Source organism: Lacerta agilis, chromosome 3, assembly GCF_009819535.1.
Source record: "Lacerta agilis isolate rLacAgi1 chromosome 3, rLacAgi1.pri, whole genome shotgun sequence".
NCBI classification, from domain to species: domain Eukaryota; kingdom Metazoa; phylum Chordata; class Lepidosauria; order Squamata; family Lacertidae; genus Lacerta; species Lacerta agilis.
This window is the reverse complement of record NC_046314.1, coordinates 92687503-92708502: the sequence shown is the minus strand read 5'-3', so window position 1 is coordinate 92708502 and position 21000 is coordinate 92687503. Positions and strand designations below refer to the sequence as shown.

At 46.7% G+C, this 21000-nt stretch overlaps 1 protein-coding gene across 1 annotated transcript in view; it reads right to left on the bottom strand.

The window, feature by feature from the left end:
• USH2A (usherin) overlaps positions 1–21000 on the bottom strand; it is a 454712-nt gene that overhangs the window by 85967 nt on the left and 347745 nt on the right. The window contains exons 50-54 of the mRNA XM_033144773.1: positions 17241–17464; positions 14911–15121; positions 14408–14605; positions 12646–12800; positions 11613–11811 (exon numbers count right to left, since the gene is read on the bottom strand). Coding sequence (XP_033000664.1) covers positions 11613–11811; positions 12646–12800; positions 14408–14605; positions 14911–15121; positions 17241–17464 — 987 coding nt within the window. The remainder of the gene's footprint in view (positions 1–11612; positions 11812–12645; positions 12801–14407; positions 14606–14910; positions 15122–17240; positions 17465–21000) is intronic.

The window sequence follows — 21000 nt, the reverse complement described above, 5'->3', positions numbered from 1 at the left end:
CTTCCTGTCTTCAATTACTTAATGCTTTTTTTAACATCTTGAGAGGATTATAAGCAATTTATGGATTTCACATGACGAGCACATTCACCGCTATTCCCACAAAGCATTTATGGGATCATGTTTCCAAAGCTTTGATGTAATTAAAAATAAGCAGCGAGACAATGGTGCCGTGGCAAGGTGCAAGCCTCCTCATCTGCAATTTGTAAGGCACTCGGATTGAAAGTCTCAGGGAACGCTAATGCTACAGCTTCATTAATGTTCAACTGTTGCTCTGGGAACAGTAGAGGTTTTTTGAAGATGAGAAAAATCAAAACACAGGTCCACAGGGGCCTAAAATGATGGCCAGTTCAAACATCTGAGAAATGTGAAATAACTACAGTTGTTTTAGTGAACACCATGAATTTAGAGTGTAGTAGTTATCACATAGAAAAAGCACTATTCCACCTTGAGGTGGAATAAAAGGCACTCTTGCTTTGCTCAGTAAGGGGAGGTTCTTGCTGAATTAAAAAAAAAAGCCATTGGAAGGGTGGGGTTGTTTTAACTAAAGCTATAGACAACAGAAATATTAACTGGCAATTGCTTTGTCAATTCTACTTCAGCACAAAGGAAATTCCTAGTCCAGGCCAGCATGGCAAACAGAAACAAAGTGGATTGCATATCAATACCCGATCCCTCCCGTGGTGAAATGACGACACAGGACACCAGAAATAAGGTTAATGGGCATAAAAGGCCACAACTTTATTGGTTACGAATTTGAGCGGTATTGGCTTTAGGCATTGGAACTAACTAACAAATATCCGACTCCAGCACGTTGTGCTGGCAGTCCTGGAAGGGTTAACCACCGATAGGTGAGGGACCCTGCTGCTGCACATCAGCTAGGGGCCTCACCCAGTGATCACCGGATTGGGGCGTGCCTTTGGCCCTCACCCACCGCGGCTTCGGACAGGGACACGCCCCCCGGACTCATTTTCTGACGTACCCTTCAGAGCCTTGGGGGGAGGTGATGGCCGAACCTCCCCCCCCACCGAGATCCTAACTGGGATAATCCAATGCCTAACCGCCAAACCAAAGTTGTGACGAGTTGCTACGAGGTAGGCGAAAAACCACCAGGCGGAAGCCAATTTGCCAAGTGGGAAAATTCCTACCAGGCCCCTTGACGGCGACCAACCGAGGTCCATAGCAAGGTCATAGCGAACCTGCCTAACGGGGCGCTAGGGGGCGCTGCCTAGAGAGTGCCTAGAGGGTGGGAGGGTGGGAAATCGCGCTGAGGGGAGCAGGAAGGAGTAGGCTGAGCCCTGGCCGCGCTCCGGCTTAAATGCGGCCGGCCACTCCCATCAGCTGAGCCGGTTGGTCAGCAGGCTGGGCACCGCGCCCAGGGCTCAGCCAGTGGGCGCAGGGGATGGTGGCATCCCCTGCGCACGTGCTGGGCTCGTGATGAATGCAACTCCCCCTCCTTCCTAAAGGGTCGGAAAAGGATTTGCATATCAATACCCGATCCCTCCCGTGGTGAAATGACGACACAGGACACCAGAAATAAGGTTAATGGGCATAAAAGGCCACAACTTTATTGGTTACGAATTTGAGCGGTATTGGCTTTAGGCATTGGAACTAACTAACAAATATCCGACTCCAGCACGTTGTGCTGGCAGTCCTGGAAGGGTTAACCACCGATAGGTGAGGGACCCTGCTGCTGCACATCAGCTAGGGGCCTCACCCAGTGATCACCGGATTGGGGCGTGCCTTTGGCCCTCACCCACCGCGGCTTCGGACAGGGACACGCCCCCCGGACTCATTTTCTGACGTACCCTTCAGAGCCTTGGGGGGAGGTGATGGCCGAACCTCCCCCCCCACCGAGATCCTAACTGGGATAATCCAATGCCTAACCGCCAAACCAAAGTTGTGACGAGTTGCTACGAGGTAGGCGAAAAACCACCAGGCGGAAGCCAATTTGCCAAGTGGGAAAATTCCTACCAGGCCCCTTGACGGCGACCAACCGAGGTCCATAGCAAGGTCATAGCGAACCTGCCTAACGGGGCGCTAGGGGGCGCTGCCTAGAGAGTGCCTAGAGGGTGGGAGGGTGGGAAATCGCGCTGAGGGGAGCAGGAAGGAGTAGGCTGAGCCCTGGCCGCGCTCCGGCTTAAATGCGGCCGGCCACTCCCATCAGCTGAGCCGGTTGGTCAGCAGGCTGGGCACCGCGCCCAGGGCTCAGCCAGTGGGCGCAGGGGATGGTGGCATCCCCTGCGCCCGTGCTGGGCTCGTGATGAATGCAACTCCCCCTCCTTCCTAAAGGGTCGGAAAAGGATTTGCATATCAATACCCGATCCCTCCCGTGGTGAAATGACGACACAGGACACCAGAAATAAGGTTAATGGGCATAAAAGGCCACAACTTTATTGGTTACGAATTTGAGCGGTATTGGCTTTAGGCATTGGAACTAACTAACAAATATCCGACTCCAGCACGTTGTGCTGGCAGTCCTGGAAGGGTTAACCACCGATAGGTGAGGGACCCTGCTGCTGCACATCAGCTAGGGGCCTCACCCAGTGATCACCGGATTGGGGCGTGCCTTTGGCCCTCACCCACCGCGGCTTCGGACAGGGACACGCCCCCCGGACTCATTTTCTGACGTACCCTTCAGAGCCTTGGGGGGAGGTGATGGCCGAACCTCCCCCCCCACCGAGATCCTAACTGGGATAATCCAATGCCTAACCGCCAATCGAGCCACGAAGGGGCTCGCCGCCAATACCCTCAGATCCGCAACCAATACCTGATAGCTAAAACGATATCCGCCAGCCAAGCATCATTTCCTTCATCCGAAAGATGAACGCCATCGTTCCGATAGAGAGCCGCCTCGCTGAATTTTATTGCCGGGTGAGGGATGACCAGACCCCCAAGGGCCACCACCCGGCGTGCCACCGCCTTATCCAACAACTTCCTGGCTCTGTTGACTGCAATGGGGCAAACACAATCGCGCCACGTGCGCCTTTCCAATAGCGTGGACCAAAGCAATGTCGTAGATGGAAAAGAAGTTGCAAGTTCGTTAAAGTCCTCAAATATTTTCCATTGCAAGTCGACACCCTTTCGATAGGCGAGGTCATTCTCGCCGAGCTGTATCACCATGGCATCAGGAGGACCTTGCGAGGCGGCTCTGGATTTTACTGCCGGGAGGAACTCATCCCAACGCATCCCTCTTCTCGTGATCCAAGAGATTTTGACACTTGGCGGAAAGCCCAGGTTACGACCCCATCCGCGCTGGGACGCACGCTCCCGGGCCCAGTGAACGATGCTATGGCCCACCATCCATACATGAACTGTTCTGGTGCCTGAAAAGGAGGAAGATAGAGAGTGGTAAGGGATCTGGCCTAGCGTTACCAAGAGTTGCGCAAGTACCCCTTGTAAGCTTTGGACTTCCACCGGCCTAGGTCTTTAATTTTTTCCACAGACAGCCCCCAATGCATGGCTGTTGTTGCTGCACCGATTCTAAAGGAATGCGCTGCAAATTTGTCAGGGGGGAGGCCACAGGCAGCGACCGCTTTTCTCATTACCCGCGTAAACTGATCACGTGTTAGGAGGGAGCCATCCTGATGTATGAAAAGGGGGCCGGGAGCTGCTGGCCTCATACGCAGGAATCGCCTAGCGTCTTTCACCGGACAGGGACCAGCGTGTCCTGTTGCTGGAAGGCGCATCCAGGCACCCTTCCCAAGCTGGTCAGTTTTTGACTGCCGGATGAAGAGCAGCACCTCTGATGGTGACAGCCTTACGTCATCGAGGGCAATGCCTCTAGTACCCTGGGCCTCTGACACCACTTCCCCTACCCTAAGGGCTCCAAAAAAGGCGATTGAGTATGCAGCCGAAAAGAGCCTGGCTTCATACTTAGACCAGCATAATTTTCTGAGTTGCTTGTGAATTTGGGACAGGATGTCAAAGGTGATAGGCCTTCTGACATCCTTACTAGGGGGTTGCAACCTGCGCCAGCCCTCCAAGGCTTTGCGCACCACAAAATCCTCGCAAGGGTCAAATGAGTGAATTGTTTTACTGAAGAAGGAGATGGCTGCCGAGTGGATGTTGAGGGTCCTAGGTGCCCTGCCTTTACGCCACAGGTGAGATAGGTACTGCAGCACCTCCTTTTTGTTAGGAGGTGATTCAAGCCCCACCCCTGACACCCCTGCGCGAAAACCCAAGAAATCAGTCCAAGCTTTTTTGTATGATCTCAACGTGGAAGGGGCGACAGACGCTGATACTCCCGTCAAGACATCTCGCTCCCAAGGCTCCAAAGGGACTCCGGGAAAGGCTCCGGTAACTGACGCGCCTCTGGTGCCAGAGAGCGGAAGCGGTGTGTCTGAAAACGAGATAAGGCATCCGCGATGTCGTTATTAAGCCCAGGAATAAATCTGGCCGTGAAATGAATGTTCAACTGCAAGCATAAGAGGACAAAAGCACGCAATAGAGAGGAAACCCTGGGTGACCGTGAAGACCGCCTGGAGAGCACCCCTACTACCGCCTGATTATCTGTCCAGAAGCAAACACGGTGATTTTTTAATTCCTCGGCCCAAAGATGTACTGCAACAACAATCGGGAAAAACTCAAGGAAGGTTAAGTCACGCAGTATGGGCTTCCCCTGCCAATGCGGTGGCCACCGCTGGGCACACCACCTTCCCTTGAAGTAAACGCCAAAACCCAGGGAGCCAGCCGCATCAGATTGAACTTGGAAATCTGTTTGCAATCTTAGGGTATCCTGCCACAGGGAAACTCCGTTAAAATCATCCAGAAACCTAACCCAAACCTCGAGGTCCGCCTTGACCCCTTTACTAAGCCTAACCCTGTGGTGAGGCTTCCTAAGGCCTGCAGAGAGCCTAGCCAGCCTGGCGCAAAAGGGGCGACCTGGGGCAACGACGCGGCATGCAAAATTTAGGTGGCCTAGGAGGGACTGAATCTGCCTAAGTGTGACCTTCTTCAGAGGAAGAAGTTCCAAAATTAGCTCTCTAAGGGCCGTTAATTTTTCCTCAGGCAGGCGTGACGTCTGAGAGATTGTGTCGAGCTCGATGCCTAGGTAAGTGATGGTAGAGACTGGCCCTTCTGTTTTTTCTTTGGCCAAAGGAACGCCGAGTTCCTCTGCCAGGGTTGCAAATGCTCTTAAGAGGAGGACGCAGTCGGAGCTGTTGGAACTACCCACGAAAAGAAAGTCATCGAGGTAATGAGTCACTCCCTCCAGGCCTGTTTTAAAACGAAGGGCCCAATCCAAAAACGTACTAAATGTCTCAAAGGCTGAACATGCCACCGAACAACCCATTGGCATAGCCTTGTCTATGAAGTATGCCCCATTAAACCGAAAGCCCAGCCATTTAAAATCCTGAGGATGGACTGGGAGCAGACGGAAGGCTGATTCAATATCGCATTTAGCCATCAGAGCCCCCCTGCCAAATTTACGTATTAACTGAATAGCGTGGTCGAAGGAGGCATATTTCACCGAGCAAAGTTCCTGGGGAATGCCATCATTTACCGAAGCCCCCTTAGGGTGTGAAAGGTTGTGAATTAGTCGAAACTCCCCAGGCGCCTTCTTAGGAACGATTCCCAGTGGGGAAATGTGCAAGTCTGGGATGGGAGGTACCGAGAATGGGCCCGCAACCCTTTGGGCTAAAATTTCTTTGTTAATTTTCCTACGCGCAATTTCTGGCATATCTCGAACAGATTTTTGATTGGGTGGGTCACGTGGAGAGGGAGGTTGGGAAACTGGGATTCTGAAACCCCGGGAGAATCCCTTCCAAAGGTAAGAGGCTGCGTTCTTATCTTGATATTCCTTGAGGAGGGCTTTTAACGGTTCTAACCTGATTGGAGAATGGGCCAACCCCAGGGATTTGTTAGTGGCGATTTGGACCTGATGCATGGGAGGGGCCCTGTGTGTTCCTTGGTCCACCTTGAGCGCCCCCCCGTCCCCCCCGAAAGGACTGTGTGCCCTTAAAGCAGGAGGAGGAGGGATGGGCACCCCAACACCTATCACACTCATGCGCGAACTTACAGTAAGGTCTTTTGCAAAGCCCACGGTTATATTCCCAGCATACCTGGCGTCGGGCCTCTTTCTTGTGTTCATTCCTTTCTGACCTGGAGGCCTCGGGGTGTTTTTTCTTAATGTACGGGCCGACGTGCTCGGTCCAGAACCGCTGGTCAGTCAGATCCCAGCGTGTGGTGGACAATAAAGAGGCGTTTCTGCGGAACTCCTCGTCATAGGTTAGCGCTGCAGATTCCCCAGCTAGAGCGTGCGCCGTTCTTACTTGTGCCATGTAGGCCAGTAAATGCATAGCCCTTTTTGGATAAGCAGCAACTACTACCCCCATAAAGATCTGGAACCCATCCAACCAGTTTTCAAAATTACGCTCAGCCCTGGGCTCCCTGTATCTGCGCCTTCCATAAGATTTTCTTTTCTCCCCTTTGCCGGTAATTTTGGATGGAGGGAGTAGAGTAAAAATATCTACATAATCACCATTCAAAATCTTGGCTCTTTTCTTTTTTGATAAATGATTTCCTAAGATCACATCCGTAGAGACGTATGTGGACGTCTTAACGTCCGGTACCAATGCCCCATTCCTCCATTCTAGAGTGCCACCGAAAGACTTTCGGTGCGAATTAGCCCTCCTCTCATGTGCCCACAGTGGAAGGCCTACCAGCTCTTCCCCTTCACCCCAGTAACTATCCAAGGGCACGTCACTGTCCGAATCAGAGGAGCTACCTGTTTCATCCTCGGTGTCGGATGGTTTACTCTTCTTGCACTTCTTGTGGTTGCTCTTCTTGGTCCTCTTTCTACCAGCCTCGACACCCTGGGTGGGGATCTGCTGTGTGGTGATGGTTGTTGCTGCGTGGACCTGAGCATCCTCCTCGGATGATGTAGCTGATGAGGCTCCATCCTGCGACACCTGGAAACAGTTAGGCACCCCAAGAGGGAGCTGGAGGGAAGACGCGTTAACCTGGGGCAGACCTGCCCCCATACCTGAGTTCAGGACACTGGTGAGAGCTGTTCCTGTGACCTGCGCTTGAACTCTTATCCCCTGTGTAGGTTCTACGACAGGCTGGGAGGACCCTGCAGAGGGAGTTGACAACACTGGTAGAGATGCGACCCCGGAGGAGGCCGAAGTGCCAGAAGTCCCTGGTTGGGGAGCACCTAGGAGAGAAACTGAGGTCCCTGGTAGAGGGGTGCCAGAAGTCCCCGGTTGGGGAGCGCCTAAGAGAGAAGCTGAGGTTCCTGGTTGAGAGGTGCCGGCAGTCCCCGGTTGGGGAGCACCTAGGAGAGAGGCTGAGGTCCCTGGTTGAGAGGTGCCAGAGGTCCCTGGTTGGGGAGCACCTAAGAGAGAAGCTGAGGTCCCTGGCTGAAGGGTGCCTGAGCAAGAGGCCGAAGTCCCTGGCTGCGTGTCAGGAATGTAATCCTGTGAGCCCTGAGAGGCTAGATCTTGCACTGCGGGGTTAGGCCTGATCTGTTGGTAAATGGTCTGAAAGCCCGATATCAGGTTAGCTAACACCTCTGGCGAAATGTTGACCATGGCCCCCCCCAGATTACCTGATCCTGATGTAGCAGCGCGTTTCCCAGTCTTGGCCGATGCTGCAGGCTGCTTGTTCTTCTTTGAGGCCATGACGAAGAAATTTGCTAAGAGTTAGCCAAATGCGCGTTCCTTTTCTGAATTACCTGCGTCTTAGAAAAGCTGCTAATACTTTTTTTTTTTTTTTTTTTTTTTTTGGTCTAAGCCTTTTAAAGAAGGAAAAGCAAAAAGATTTTTTTTTTTTTTGCTTACTTATTAGTGTATTTATTTATTTATTTAAGCTTTATTATTTATTTGTTTATTTATTTATTTATTTATATTTACTAACTATTGGTAATAGAGGAAGCAGGGTGGATCTGACCCCCAACCAATGATGGCAAAAGAAGCGAATAAGAACACAAGCGAACAAGATGGCTGCTACCAGCAGCCACGTGGGCCCAAGTCAACAAAGGGGAGGGGGTTAGGAAAATAACCAGCAAATACAACTAAGACGCCCTCAACAAAATGGCCGCCACAACGAGCCACGTGGTCCACCTAAGATGGCGCAGAAAGCAAAATGGCGCCCGCCCCACACAAAGAACAACAAAGGCTAAAGCACAGACCTGAGTTGCGAACCAATAACTGGCTCAATATGCTGCAATCACAACACTGCAATGAGCGGGCGACAAGATTTAAAATGCCTGGCGATCAAACGACCAAAGAAAGAAAGCTAACGAAACAATACCCTGAGCCCCTGGTGATCGAGGGACGAGAAGGACACTCCGAGCGCAGGCAGCAATCCTCTGGATTTTCGCGAGCTGAAATGGCGAGGTGCGGTGCCCACCGGGGTTCTGGCGAAGGCTGCTGCCTGCCCTTACGCCGTGTGCTCCTCCTCTGGGAAGTCGCGGCCCACGTGCGCGGCTGCTGCCCGAAAGGAAGGCTCCTGGGATGATGCCGGCTGTGAAGCGACCGTGCTGCGGGTGAAAAGAGCTGATGAGCAGGAGAGGGAGCACGGCGTGGAAGCGGTTGAAGTGCCGATAGGGAGAAACAGCTGAGGCGGTTGTACGGGGAGAGCAGAGAAGGCGGCTAAGAGCGGGTGGAAAGAGAGAGCGGGGAGAGCAGCTGAAGGAGGACTGGGCAACCGGAGGACTTGGACGGCGAAAACACGTGCCGCCGCCGATCCCAAACAGCTGTGAGGCGGCGGAAGTAAGGGCTGCTGCTCGGCTCTCAGGCGCTAGCTAAGGCGAAAAGAAGAGGGGGGGGGAGGGGGCCGACGCCGATGCGCGCCACGTGGATGCAGCTGCCGGTGCAGCGCACGGCTTCCCCCAAAGCTTCTGGCGACCTAACGAAAGAAAAAGGCGTTTAAAAACGCCTTCGGAGATGATTTCAGCAGTGATTCCAGCAACCGCGAGGGCAACGCCGAACCGGAAGTCAGGTCAACAGCACGGACGCCGCAGCAGGATCAGCTGAGCGGCGGTTAGCCGATCAGCTGTACAGCGGATAGAACGCGAAGGGAAGCCGCTCGGCTGGGAGGCAATCAGGCAGCGGCACCGCGCTGGAACCAGGAGCGCGTTTGGAGATCGCCGCGGAGCTGGTAAGACGATCCGAGGCGGCGGTGCTGCGGGGCGGGCGGGATGCGCGCGCCGGGCTGCCGGAGCGACCTCTGAAGAAAGGAAAGGTTGGCGTTTAAAAACGCCGTTTAGGTGATCTCGCTGGCGTGAATTTCAGCTAAGGCAGGCTCTGGGCTGCCGAATGCTTGATCCGCCGAGGGCTTGATCCGAAGGTCCACCGAGGCTTGATCCGAAGAGCCGAAATCGCGCTGAGGGGAGCAGGAAGGAGTAGGCTGAGCCCTGGCCGCGCTCCGGCTTAAATGCGGCCGGCCACTCCCATCAGCTGAGCCGGTTGGTCAGCAGGCTGGGCACCGCGCCCAGGGCTCAGCCAGTGGGCGCAGGGGATGGCACCATCCCCTGCGCACGTGCTGGGCTCGTGATGAATGCAACTCCCCCTCCTTCCTAAAGGGTCGGAAAAGGATTTGTTGCCTTTCATGCTTTGCTTTTAAGGTTGCCAGAAGCATAGATAGCTCACTTGGTAGACTGTGAGACTCTTAATCTCAGGGTCATAGGTTCAAGTCCAACAATGGGTAAAAGATTCCTGCATTGCAGGGAGCTGGACTAGATGACTCCCCTGGTCCCCTCCAACTCTCTTATACTATGATATTGCAAACCACCATTGGGAACTAACTGCTAGACTACATAGATCTTTGGTCTCATCCACTGAGGCTCTGTTTAGTATTTTAAAGCCATCACTTAACACTGGATATTAATTAATTGATTGATTAGTTTGATTTATATCATGCTGTTCATTTTCATGATCCTAGGGCAGGTAGCAATGATTTAAAAGCTGTAACAAAAAATAAAAATCTAACAATTAAAGGGGGGGATGTAAAACAGCAGGTGACATCCATTATCAAGAGTCTTTGCAGCAAATACCAAACATTCCCCAACAACATTAGAGGCACGGATGCATCCAACAGAATATCCCTTATCAGTCCCCACAAAAAAGCCCAAGAGAATAAAAATATTTTAATTGGCATTGGAAGTTGGCTAAACATGACATTTCAACACTAGACTGACAACGCAATGTTAATAGATGTGTATTGTGAATGTACTGCTGCTGCTGCTGCTACAATTACTACTACTACTATTAGGCAGATTATATAATATAGGGAGAACAGTAAATGTGTTTGTCCAATGACAAATTATGACTGTTTGTCCCTGGACCAACATCTCAGGATGTGCCTGACAGTTTTGCTTCATCTTCACCAAAGGAATTTGGAAATAATAACAAAAAAGTTTTTTTTTAAAGAACCTCACATGTATCCAGTGCTTTTTTTTCTTAAAAAATGTTTAGGCGTACTCTTATTTTCCTACTCATATTGAAATACTGCCCCTCAATGAGGCCAAACTTAGATTCACAAAAGTTTAGGGGTATGCGTACTCCTGTGTCCCCACAGAAAAAAGCACTCCATGTATCTATAATTTCAGATATTTATATGCCACTTAATATTCAGATATTCTTAAATGTAAACAGTATGGCTCTCTCTCTCTCTGTGTGTTTGTATGTACTACACACACACACACACACACACACACAGAGAGAGAGAGAGAGAGAGAGAGAGAGAGAGAGAGAGAGAGAGTCTACAGGAAAATTACATCTATAAGCACAAAACACTAGCACCAAACAATACCCCAACTATTCATACAGATGTAAAAGAATGTAATTTGGGGAGGGGCTGATGGCAGTATCAAATCTTATGTTTCACATCCCAATTTGGAATGAGATAAGAGCATAATAAATCATATTGTTCTAGGAGACCAATATTAGGAGAGAGAGAGAAAAAAAAAATAGGTATTCAGTTTCATGATTTGGGACACAGTACTGTAAGGAGGAAATGTGATTATTTTAATCTTATGTTCAAAAGCTTCCACCCTCCCTCAGCATGAGGGCTTTATGTGGTAAAATCAACACGTGTTTCCATGGTGAAGAGTTTATCATGCCAAAACCATGTTGAGTTTACCACCCAAAATCTGCCCTAAAGTGCTGCTGAAATGGGGAACATTGCCCAAGTGTAAACACTGTTAGTTCTTACACCCAAATTCTATGCAGTACAAGAATGTAAGTGAAATGTCACAGGAAAAGTTATTAGATGGCAGAGTGGAATTTACCAAAATCAGATTGCAACTTCAGGAATCATGTTTTGGAATGCCTTCCTACATGAACACATACAACCCAATTCCCTGCAAGAAGAATACAGTATGGAGTGAAAAAGCTGGACAGAAAATGTCTCCCTGCTATGCTAGATTTTCCACTTGCAAGGATTTAAAAGTGTAGCAGTGCTATGAAACAGGCAACCTCCACCTGGAGTCTGAAATTGTACCATCTACTCTGGCACCTCAGGATTCCACTACATCATTCTATGTGGGCAAACCAAACCCCTGTCTTATCCTCAAAGGGACTTACCATCAAATATATAAGATTGCAACAGTTGAAAAGTCTGAATGCTAAATAACCGGTGAGCATTTTGCTTAAAGAGCTTTCTATCCTTACCTGATACTGCATGCTGCATCTTGCCTGCAGTGTCAGTATATATAAGACCTTTCCCCATTTGACTGATCTGGTATTCTCGGATGATACCATTTGGCTTCCTGGGTGCCACCCAGCTCAAACGCAATGCCACTGCACTCAAGGCTGTAACTGTTGGTGGCTGAACAGTCTCTGGGACTCCTTGGACAGTGACTGCAAGTACCTGAACACACATGAATTAGACAGCAATTTATTGTAATAGTACAGAAGATACCTTGATCAATGAGAATGTCACTTCTAGTTTAAAATGTTGTTGTTTGCTCTGGCATATCATTACCATGGCTCTGTAGTACGGTACTTTTCTCCCCTTGGTTTATTCCACACACACCCCAGCAAAATCTGACCTTGAATATGTTTACGCATGAGTCTAGGTGTACAATTTATCAAAGCAGATTCACAACATTTTGCCTTCAGTGCATAGCGCCAGGCAAGAGGAAAATCTGGAGAGCAGGCTGTCTTGCCATGGAACTCTTGATAACACCCTTCCATATGGTTCATCAGTGTCTCTGCATTTTAACAGCCTCATTTCTTCGGGCTTTTTATCGCCAGCAAACATTGGCATAAACTTTGATGCCACTGCTCCCCTTGCCACTTGCTGGGGTGCCATTAGAAAGAGTTGCTGGCCCTTCCTCAGCTTCCAATAGATTACTTCCTTTCCTGGCTGGCAGAGGGCCACTCATACATCAGCTGGTAAGAGAAGTGTTAGGCACTCTCTGCCGGCTGCTGCAGACTGTGTACTATTGCGTGGTGGAAGGGAGGGGCAGCAAAGGTCCCCTGCCTGGTGCTTCCAGCTGAAGGAACAGATTGACCCAAAGGGAATGAGAAGAAGTTTAGAAACACTGACAATGAAGAGAATATGTACAGCAGAAAAAATAACAAGTAAATCATATCTGAAAGGGCCTTTCTGGATAACCAATGCTGAAGCTTCCTTGTCCAAATATATTGTTGTAGTATCTCCCCACAGCTGCTCCCACCCTCCAGTGAAGAATTTACCCACCTTGTGACTGTCCGCACAACCAACAACAGTGCATGCACGCAGCTGATATGAATATTCCTGATATGGTTGAATACCACCAGTGTCTGTGAAACTCAGTTCCTTTCCTCTGAAACGCTCAATCCCATTTCGGAGAATAATGTAATGAATGATGATACCTTGCCGTAAGGGGGAGGGGAAAATAATGTTTTTGGATTAAAGATACACCAGGAATTCATGTGACAAACTGTTTTCACAAAATATTATAAGGGATTCAGTAAGAAAGAGTCCTGCCTGGCAGCAGCTTGCAATCAGGGATAGCACTAAATTGTGGGCAGGGTGTGAAGGAGGCGAGAAGGAAAGACAAAACAGATACAAATCCAATTAGAAAGTCTTTTGTGACTTTAAGTGAAATTAAGGACATCCCAGCCTTGTTCAAACATAACATGAAACTATGGCTTAGTGCAGGCTCCCTCAACCTTGGCCCTCCAGATGTTTTGAGACTACAATTCCCATCATCCCTGACCACTGGTCCTGCTAGCTTGGGATCATGGGAGTTGTAGGCCAAAAACATCTGGAGAAACAAGGTTGAGGAAGCCTGGCTTAGTGTTACATGAACAAGATGGGGTCATGCACTCCTTCCATCCTTTTCTTCCTTCAGTATGGCTGTAAGGAGAAGGAAAGTTTTCGCTGCAGTTCAGAGCTACAGCCAAACCTGGACATACTGTGGTTGGTCTTGAGTACAGTTTACTGAAAACAAGCCAGCTTCAAACCATGATTTATGAAGATGGTTTGTTTCAATAAGCAAGGGATGAGCCACAATGTAAAGTCGGGACAAAATACTTAATTACATTGCAATATATCACTGATATAACACTAAATCACCATTTAACATTGAAAAGAATGAGGGCAGTGTGAAAGTCTTGTCAATTTGAACATGGGGCATTCAAGAGAGAGGTTTCCTGTGAGCCAGTCTGAAAGCAGACCAAATCTAAAAATGCCTCTTGCATCAAATCATGTGGGTTCAAACATACTTTTTCTGATGCAGCACATGGCGATACTGAACAGTATTGTTAGTTGCTGCAGGGTTGCCATGCGTCTGGTATTTGGCACTTGCAAACAGCATCCAGACAGGAATCGTTGGACGTATGGCAGCCCATGTCAGAAGTGCAGTTTTTGGCAAATTTCATTTTTAAAAAAAATAGCTCAAAAACTCAGGGTTTTTTTAAATGCATTTTTTTTGGGGGGGGGGAGGAAGCTCAACAAATTTTCATTTTTTGAAATATGGCAACCCTATTGTACAAACTGTTCACTTTAAATTATCAATCAGCAAGTCATGACAATAAGCATGTAAAGCATTATTGGAGTGTCCTGCAGAAGTTACGTGTGATAAATCTTCACCATATCAGCCTGACACTTCTCAGCTGAGGGCTGTCTGGCTACTAATGGAAGACATCTATGAAATGCAGGTTTAATCTCTCTGGAATCATGACAAATACATGGGTGATGAACTTAAGCAAAGTACTTATTATTCTATAGCAAGCCCACTGGGTACAAAAGTAATGAGGGAAGGGACACAGCATCTGTCTTGCATGCAGAAGGTCCCATGTTCAAACTCAGGCATTTCCAGGTAGGGCTGGGAGAGACCCCATCTGAAACTCTGGAGAGCCACTACCCATAGGTGAAGGCAATGCTAAGCTGGTGGACCAATGGTCTAACTTGGTATATAGGCAGCTTCCTATGTTCAACTGTGTATCAGATCATACAGTAGTTTTTATCAGAATACCATTTGGTTGCCGAGGTCCTTTCCAGCTTAGAAATATTATGTCTTCACGGTTATCTACTTTGGTCCACTGGGGTGGACTTACACCTTCAGGCACATCTTGTTTAGTAGTAGCTCTGCCAATTTCACTTAATCCTCTTCCGTATTTGTTCCATGTGGCTACCCTGTACTCATATGTGACATGAGGTTCTAGTTTCAGATCTATAAAGAGAAAACATTGTCAAAAGACGACAACCAACTTGGACATTTACATGCAAATGTTGCCAACAAAGTACGGTGGAGCCCCGGATTACGCACGAGATCCGTTCTGGGTCGCCGTGCGTAACACGGGCATGCGTAACTCGAACGCATGTAAAAAAACCCTCGAAAACCCGGAAGTTGCGCGTTTTGAGCGCTTCTGCGCATGCGTGGAAAACACTTCCGGGGTGCAGGAGTGCGTATCCCAAACGTACGCAACACGGAGTGTACGCAACATGAGGTATGACTGTAGATGAGACACGGCTTACCTGTGAATGAATATTGAGTTGGACCTCCAGTGTAGACCTTCTCCTCCAAAGTTGGGCATATGCCTCCATCTCCATTCTTCTCTGTATTATGCCAGTAACTCTTTATCCAAGCACATATGTGAGCATGTTTGTTGAAGTCACATCGCCCACAGTATGCTGTTGCTTCCATGGATATAGGGCACAGAGTGCTAGCTTTGCATTCTTCTTTTACCTACAAAACCAGTTCCCAAGCTTTTTAGTCAATGTAAAAGATGATCTAATCCAACACATATGCCTTGCTTTCTCTTACACACATTCAAAGGCACCCCGCGATACTAATTCTCATGCAGCCTTTCAGAGTCAAGCAAGGACCTTATTTTATGTTCCCAGGCTTTTTAGTAATTTAAATCTTGCCACATGTTTTCCACTGCTTTTATGATATTGTGGCTATTGGTTATAATGGGTTGCTTCCACAGTTTGTCTTCCACACATAGAAATACTCCTTACATCCCAGTGGAGAAATCCTGCTAGTGCAGGGGTGGCATATTTTCATAAAATATGCCTCACCCCACTTACCTTGCAACCCCAAGCAGCATCTCCCTAATTGTTCTGGAGCAGGTGGCAGTGGGAGATGCAAGGGGAGAGAGGAAAGTGGCAAAAGTCACATTATCTCCAGCAGTATGAACGAAGTCTGAATCCAACCCTATGGTTTTTGTGTTTGTATTTTAATTACAGTATTCTTTTTGCAAATTGCCAAGGGAATTTTATTATTCGGGGGTATAAAAGTATTGATAAAACATAAATAAATTACTACTCTGGTCCCTAGATCAAAGTAGTCCACACTCACACCCAATGTGCCTCCAACTGAAGATTCCTCCTTCACAGTGTGACTAGTGAGAATACGGAGGAAACACATGCATTTTCCTAAAATGATACTGATCCACAGATCTTGTTCAAAATTCTTTTTTTAACCCCAAAAGAATTAGAACATGACATTCTGATGTTGTGTGGAAAGCAAGGCGTCCAAAATACAGCAATTCTATTGCACAGTTCTAACATATAAGCACAGCGGGTGGCGCTGTGGTCTAAACCACAGAGCCTAGGGCTTGCTGATCAGAAGGTTGGCAGTCCGAATCCCTGCAATGGAGTGAGCTCCCATTGTTTGGTCCCAGCTCCTGCCCACCTAGCAGTTTGAAAGCACATCAAAGTGCAAGTAGATAAATCGGGAAGGTAAACAGCGTTTCTGTGCACTCCCCTGGTTCGCCACATGACCTGGAAGCTGTCTGCAGACAAACGCTGGCTCCCTCAGCCTATAGAGCGAGATGAGCGCTGCAACCCTAGAGTCGTCCGCGACTGGACCTAATGGTCAGGGGTACCTTTACCTTTTTAACATATAAGCCTCCCCCATTTTCCCAGTCATGTAGTGCTATGATTCTTAAATTGTAGTCAATGGTGCATTTTTAGCTTGTCTCCAAGACAAAGACAAAAATAGAGGAACTACTGAAATAATTGAATCAATACTGAATCGCAATGTTTCATCTCATAACACAGTGCATACCCATAACTATAGTGTCTACTCAGCACCTACCAATGCTTTACCCTTCTTGTTCATCCCAAACACCCAGCTGCATAATCTTAATGCCAATTGGTTCCCCCTCTCTGTCAAAGAACACTTGGAACAGTAGTTTTGGGAAGGAGCTGACTAATGAACATAGAAAGCTTCCTTGTACATACTCAGACCATTGGCCATCTAGTTCAGCATTGTCTACAATGACTGGCAGCAGGTTTCCAGCGTTTTAGGCAGCCCTACCTGGCAAAGTCAAGGACTGAACCTGGGAACTTTTGCACGCAAAACAGATGCCTGCCACTGGACTGCAGCAGATGAAATTGAGCTTTAATTTAGAAGCCTTCTTAGTGGCCTCCTATGTAGCAGCCATCACATAAAATGAAATTAGGGATCTGCAAAAATAGGATAGTAGTCTATGATGCACCAAAGTTTAAGACTATATGAAGTAGTGCCAGCAGGAATTAAGAACTGGCAACACAACTGAAGGTAGTTACATACACACAACCCACCCAGCCCAGTTGGAATACTAACTTTCAGCCCTTGGACTAATCTGAAGTGCTGAGCAACACATCACAAGAAGCAGCTAATCATTATTAATTCCTTTAGAATTCACTGCAATAACATCAATCATGGCAAACTCATTCGGTATTAATATGGATGTAATGTGAAAATGAATAATGCACACAGGAGTTTTTATATTCCTATTTTACAAAAATAGTTATGAACAATGTATTTCTCTTTCCATTGTCAAATCAGAACCACCAAGAGGTTTTCTATCAATTACCTTCATCATCATTCCAGCTGAAATCCTGTCAGAGCAAACATATTTCAAAGGATTATATCCAAGTCCATTACAACATTCCTCGCTCTTTGGAATAAGTTCAGCCTCACAGCATTTTAATGGCACTTGGTCATTCTCTTTAATGTGGGCTTTAGACTCACCACTGGAAGCTGAGCAGCATATGGTACTTGACATATTCACATATTCATGTCCACAACAGAACATTCCTGCAACAATAAAACATTATATATGAATGCGAAAAGGGGAGAAAGTGGGGGAAAGTACAGAGAATGCTATAAAATACAGCATAAAAATTTCTGAAAGAGGCAGCTACTGATACAAGGGAAAAGGTAACTAAAGTGGTACTTAATTTTGAATTTAAGATGACTAAACTGGTAAAGCCTTTGTTCAGAAGCTAATTCCAGTGACAAGGAAAGACATGGGCCTCTGCTTGCATATACACTACAGAAAGAAGCTGTTAACATCTGCAGTGTACAACTACTTATGCCACATGATGTGAACATTTGACATTTCAAAACAAAATATAGTGACGACTGGCCCCTAAACAAAAAACAAGAAAATGGGTTTTGTTCTAGAAATGAGTGAATTGTGATAAATTGCTGTGAACCTGCTTCCACGTTAATAAACAATCCGATGGTGAGAAAGAAAGAGAAATAAGAGAGGAGAAAAGACGGGTGGGAATTGGCAATGAGTAGAAGATTAAACTGGAGAGAAGCTGGTTATAGGAGGACAGCAAAGATTTAGAGGTCAAGAGCATCTGATGGGGGAAGGGGTCATAGGTCAACTGCAGAGCACATGCAGAAGATCCCAGGTTTAATCTCAGGTTCAAAAGAATCAGGTAGCAGGTGATAGGAAGCAGCTCTGTCTGTCTGAGACTGGAGAGTCGCTGCCCATTGGAGCATATAGATAATACTGGACTAGATGGTAAAATAATTTTAATTGGAATACAGAGTTCCCAGTTCCCAAAGCTTTGCTAGAAAAATAATGGTACCTGTAGAAACCCCACCCCACCCCCACCTGTCTGTCCCTCTCCAAAGTAGACAGGAGTCAGGGGTTTGAACGAAGATTGTGCCAGGGTGCTGTCTGTGACTCTACTACAGCAGAGACTTCTTGGAGTGATACCATCTGGCTTCCCTGGGGGAGCTGTGTAATCATGTTCCATAAAATGAAGCAGGATACTATCAAGAAATAAATCCTGGGATGTTAGTGCATGCTTAGTAACCTCTGAACAGTAAACTGGATGAACATACATTTCATAGAGAGGCTCTCTTAAGATAATTATACTGCAAGGACCACCCTAGCTGGGGCTATAGCACAGGATATAATTAGCTTTATGCGAACAACTTAAGAATTTTTGTTCATGGGGTTAGTTACGTTCAAATAACTGGGGGTCTGTAGGATAGTAAATGGTTTCATGTCAGGGTCAAATTTTAAAAGTAGAACTGTTCAATCTTACAAACATGCAGTGCCAGGCAGAGATGATTTATTTATGAGAGGACCAAATCCATCCTCCTATTCTGCCCGTCAGTTGGATTCTATTATGAAAGTTTAATATTAAACATGAAGCACTCGGTATTGCGCTGACAATGGTGACAGCAGGGTGTTGTGTAAGTGAATTGTTCCAGACTTATCCTCCCCTTTCAGCCTCTGCCTTACGATACAGTTCTGTGGATCTGACGGCTTTGTGTAGTAGACTGATATCACACCCACCAATGGGTTACCAAGACCAACAAAGCAGCACAGTCATGGCAATATTCTTGGATGCAGCATCCATACCCCCACCCCAGTACATGCCACAGGGCACAGCAGTGTCTGTTTGCAGCAATCATTGAGTCTCATATGTTCAGAGGCTAGGCCTAACCATATGATAATGAGTTGAAGTTTAACGTTACCTTCCTGTCCCCCAGCCAAGACTGTGGTTGCATCACATATTGTTTTAGATAGTGGTGTGTGTGTGTTTAAAAAAAGCAAAGGCAAATGTTTTAGCTCAGAGCCACTATTGGCAAGCAAAGTAAAATGTTGATGATTAACCACTTTTATTCTAGGGGAGAAAAAGAAAGGCACATTCTTTCACCAAGAGTCTCATCTTTGTTTCACTGAATTAAATTTTTCAGCCAAGATTTCACTCACATAACAAGAAGTGACTCCCTTTCTAGTTTCTTTGGTAAACCATTACTTCTTTAATTATTATCAACCTTGTTCCAGCGTGATAAATTGCTAATTACTTAATACCCTAATCAGCGTTCATTCTTTGCACAGATAAACTGTGACAGCGCCATTAATTTAAATAGTAATTTCACTTAATGGCCAGAACGGCACACCAGATTTTTATGCAGCATTTTCTGAAGACTGCATCCATCACTGCAATATTCTGACATAAAGATGTCTGACGTGCACTAACTCACTTAGGGAGAGCAGATGTTGCCGAGCAGAGTTTGGTAGTAATTCCCATAGTGCATCACTTCAGCATGAATGAGCTGCAAATTCAGAAATAGACATTCCTCTGAAACCTCACTGTATAGCCTTTGACCTCAGCCTAATTTATCACATGTAGCACTTGACTCTTGAACCTTGACACTGAGAATGTACAGTTTAAAACATGCCTGCAGTGGGGCGGTGGGTGGGAAGGGAAGGGAAAATAGGCCCATATATTATTGATGGATTGATTTACCTTTCAAATACATCACCTCAATCAACTGCTTAAAGAGTGAGAATTGCCTTCCATCAAATTGTGCATACACACACAAACACACACACACACAAATAAATAAATAAATATGAATTTGCCAAAAATTAGAAAACAGAAGTATTTTCTGGAGGCATATGCAATGCTAATATAAACAGAAGAGAAAGAAACACACAAACCCCATTAAGAGACTCCTTGACCTGTAAAGAATTATTTAATATCCCTCTAAAAATTCTCAGAAAGGTCCATGTACTGTAGTACTAACCCAGCAAAACAGCAAAATGATTGAACTTTGAAGAAGAAAATAAAGATTAAGGTGGCACACTTACATTGAATGCTGTAGGCTTTATTTCCAAGTAAACTTGCACAAGGTTGTGCTGCATGAGGCCCACAGTACTCTATTTCACATTTACTGAGAAGTAAGTCTCACTGTGTTCAATATGGCTTATTTACAGGAATGTGTGTTTAGGGTTGTAGCCTTTGTGTTTCATAACCAATTCAAAGAATCGGTGTTCATTGCGACTACTTGAACTATTTCCTTCAACTAGAATATGATGTCTGGTCACTGTAACTGAACGTTTTATTTTGACATTATAAAGGGTGTTGCTTAGGAAAGGAGTATAAAAATATATATGACATTGCTTCTTGTTGTTATGGCTTCCAGTAAGCATGAGAACATTTTAGATGGACTCTAAACAAACACAACCATGTATGGATGTTAATTCCTTGAGGGAATTCTGAACAATATGCAGTAACATAACTGCCAAAAGAAAGCAGTAGATACCTCTGTCTGTGGTAGAAGCTTCTGTGCTAGAAACAGAGGAAATCAGTGTTTAAAACTCCCATTGTTCTAGGCACATTTTGTGAAAGGGAATTTCTTTAGCGTGACCAGTTTCTGAGTTCTGGGTGCAGTACTGCGCTTAAGATTTCAGATTAAAACTACAGAGTGGAAGGAAAGGAGGACACTTCTAGCTACTCTCTGAAGACTGGGGAAGAGATCCTCTTAAGAATATTGGGGGGGGGGGCAGGTGAAGGACTAGGCCATGTGAAAAATGA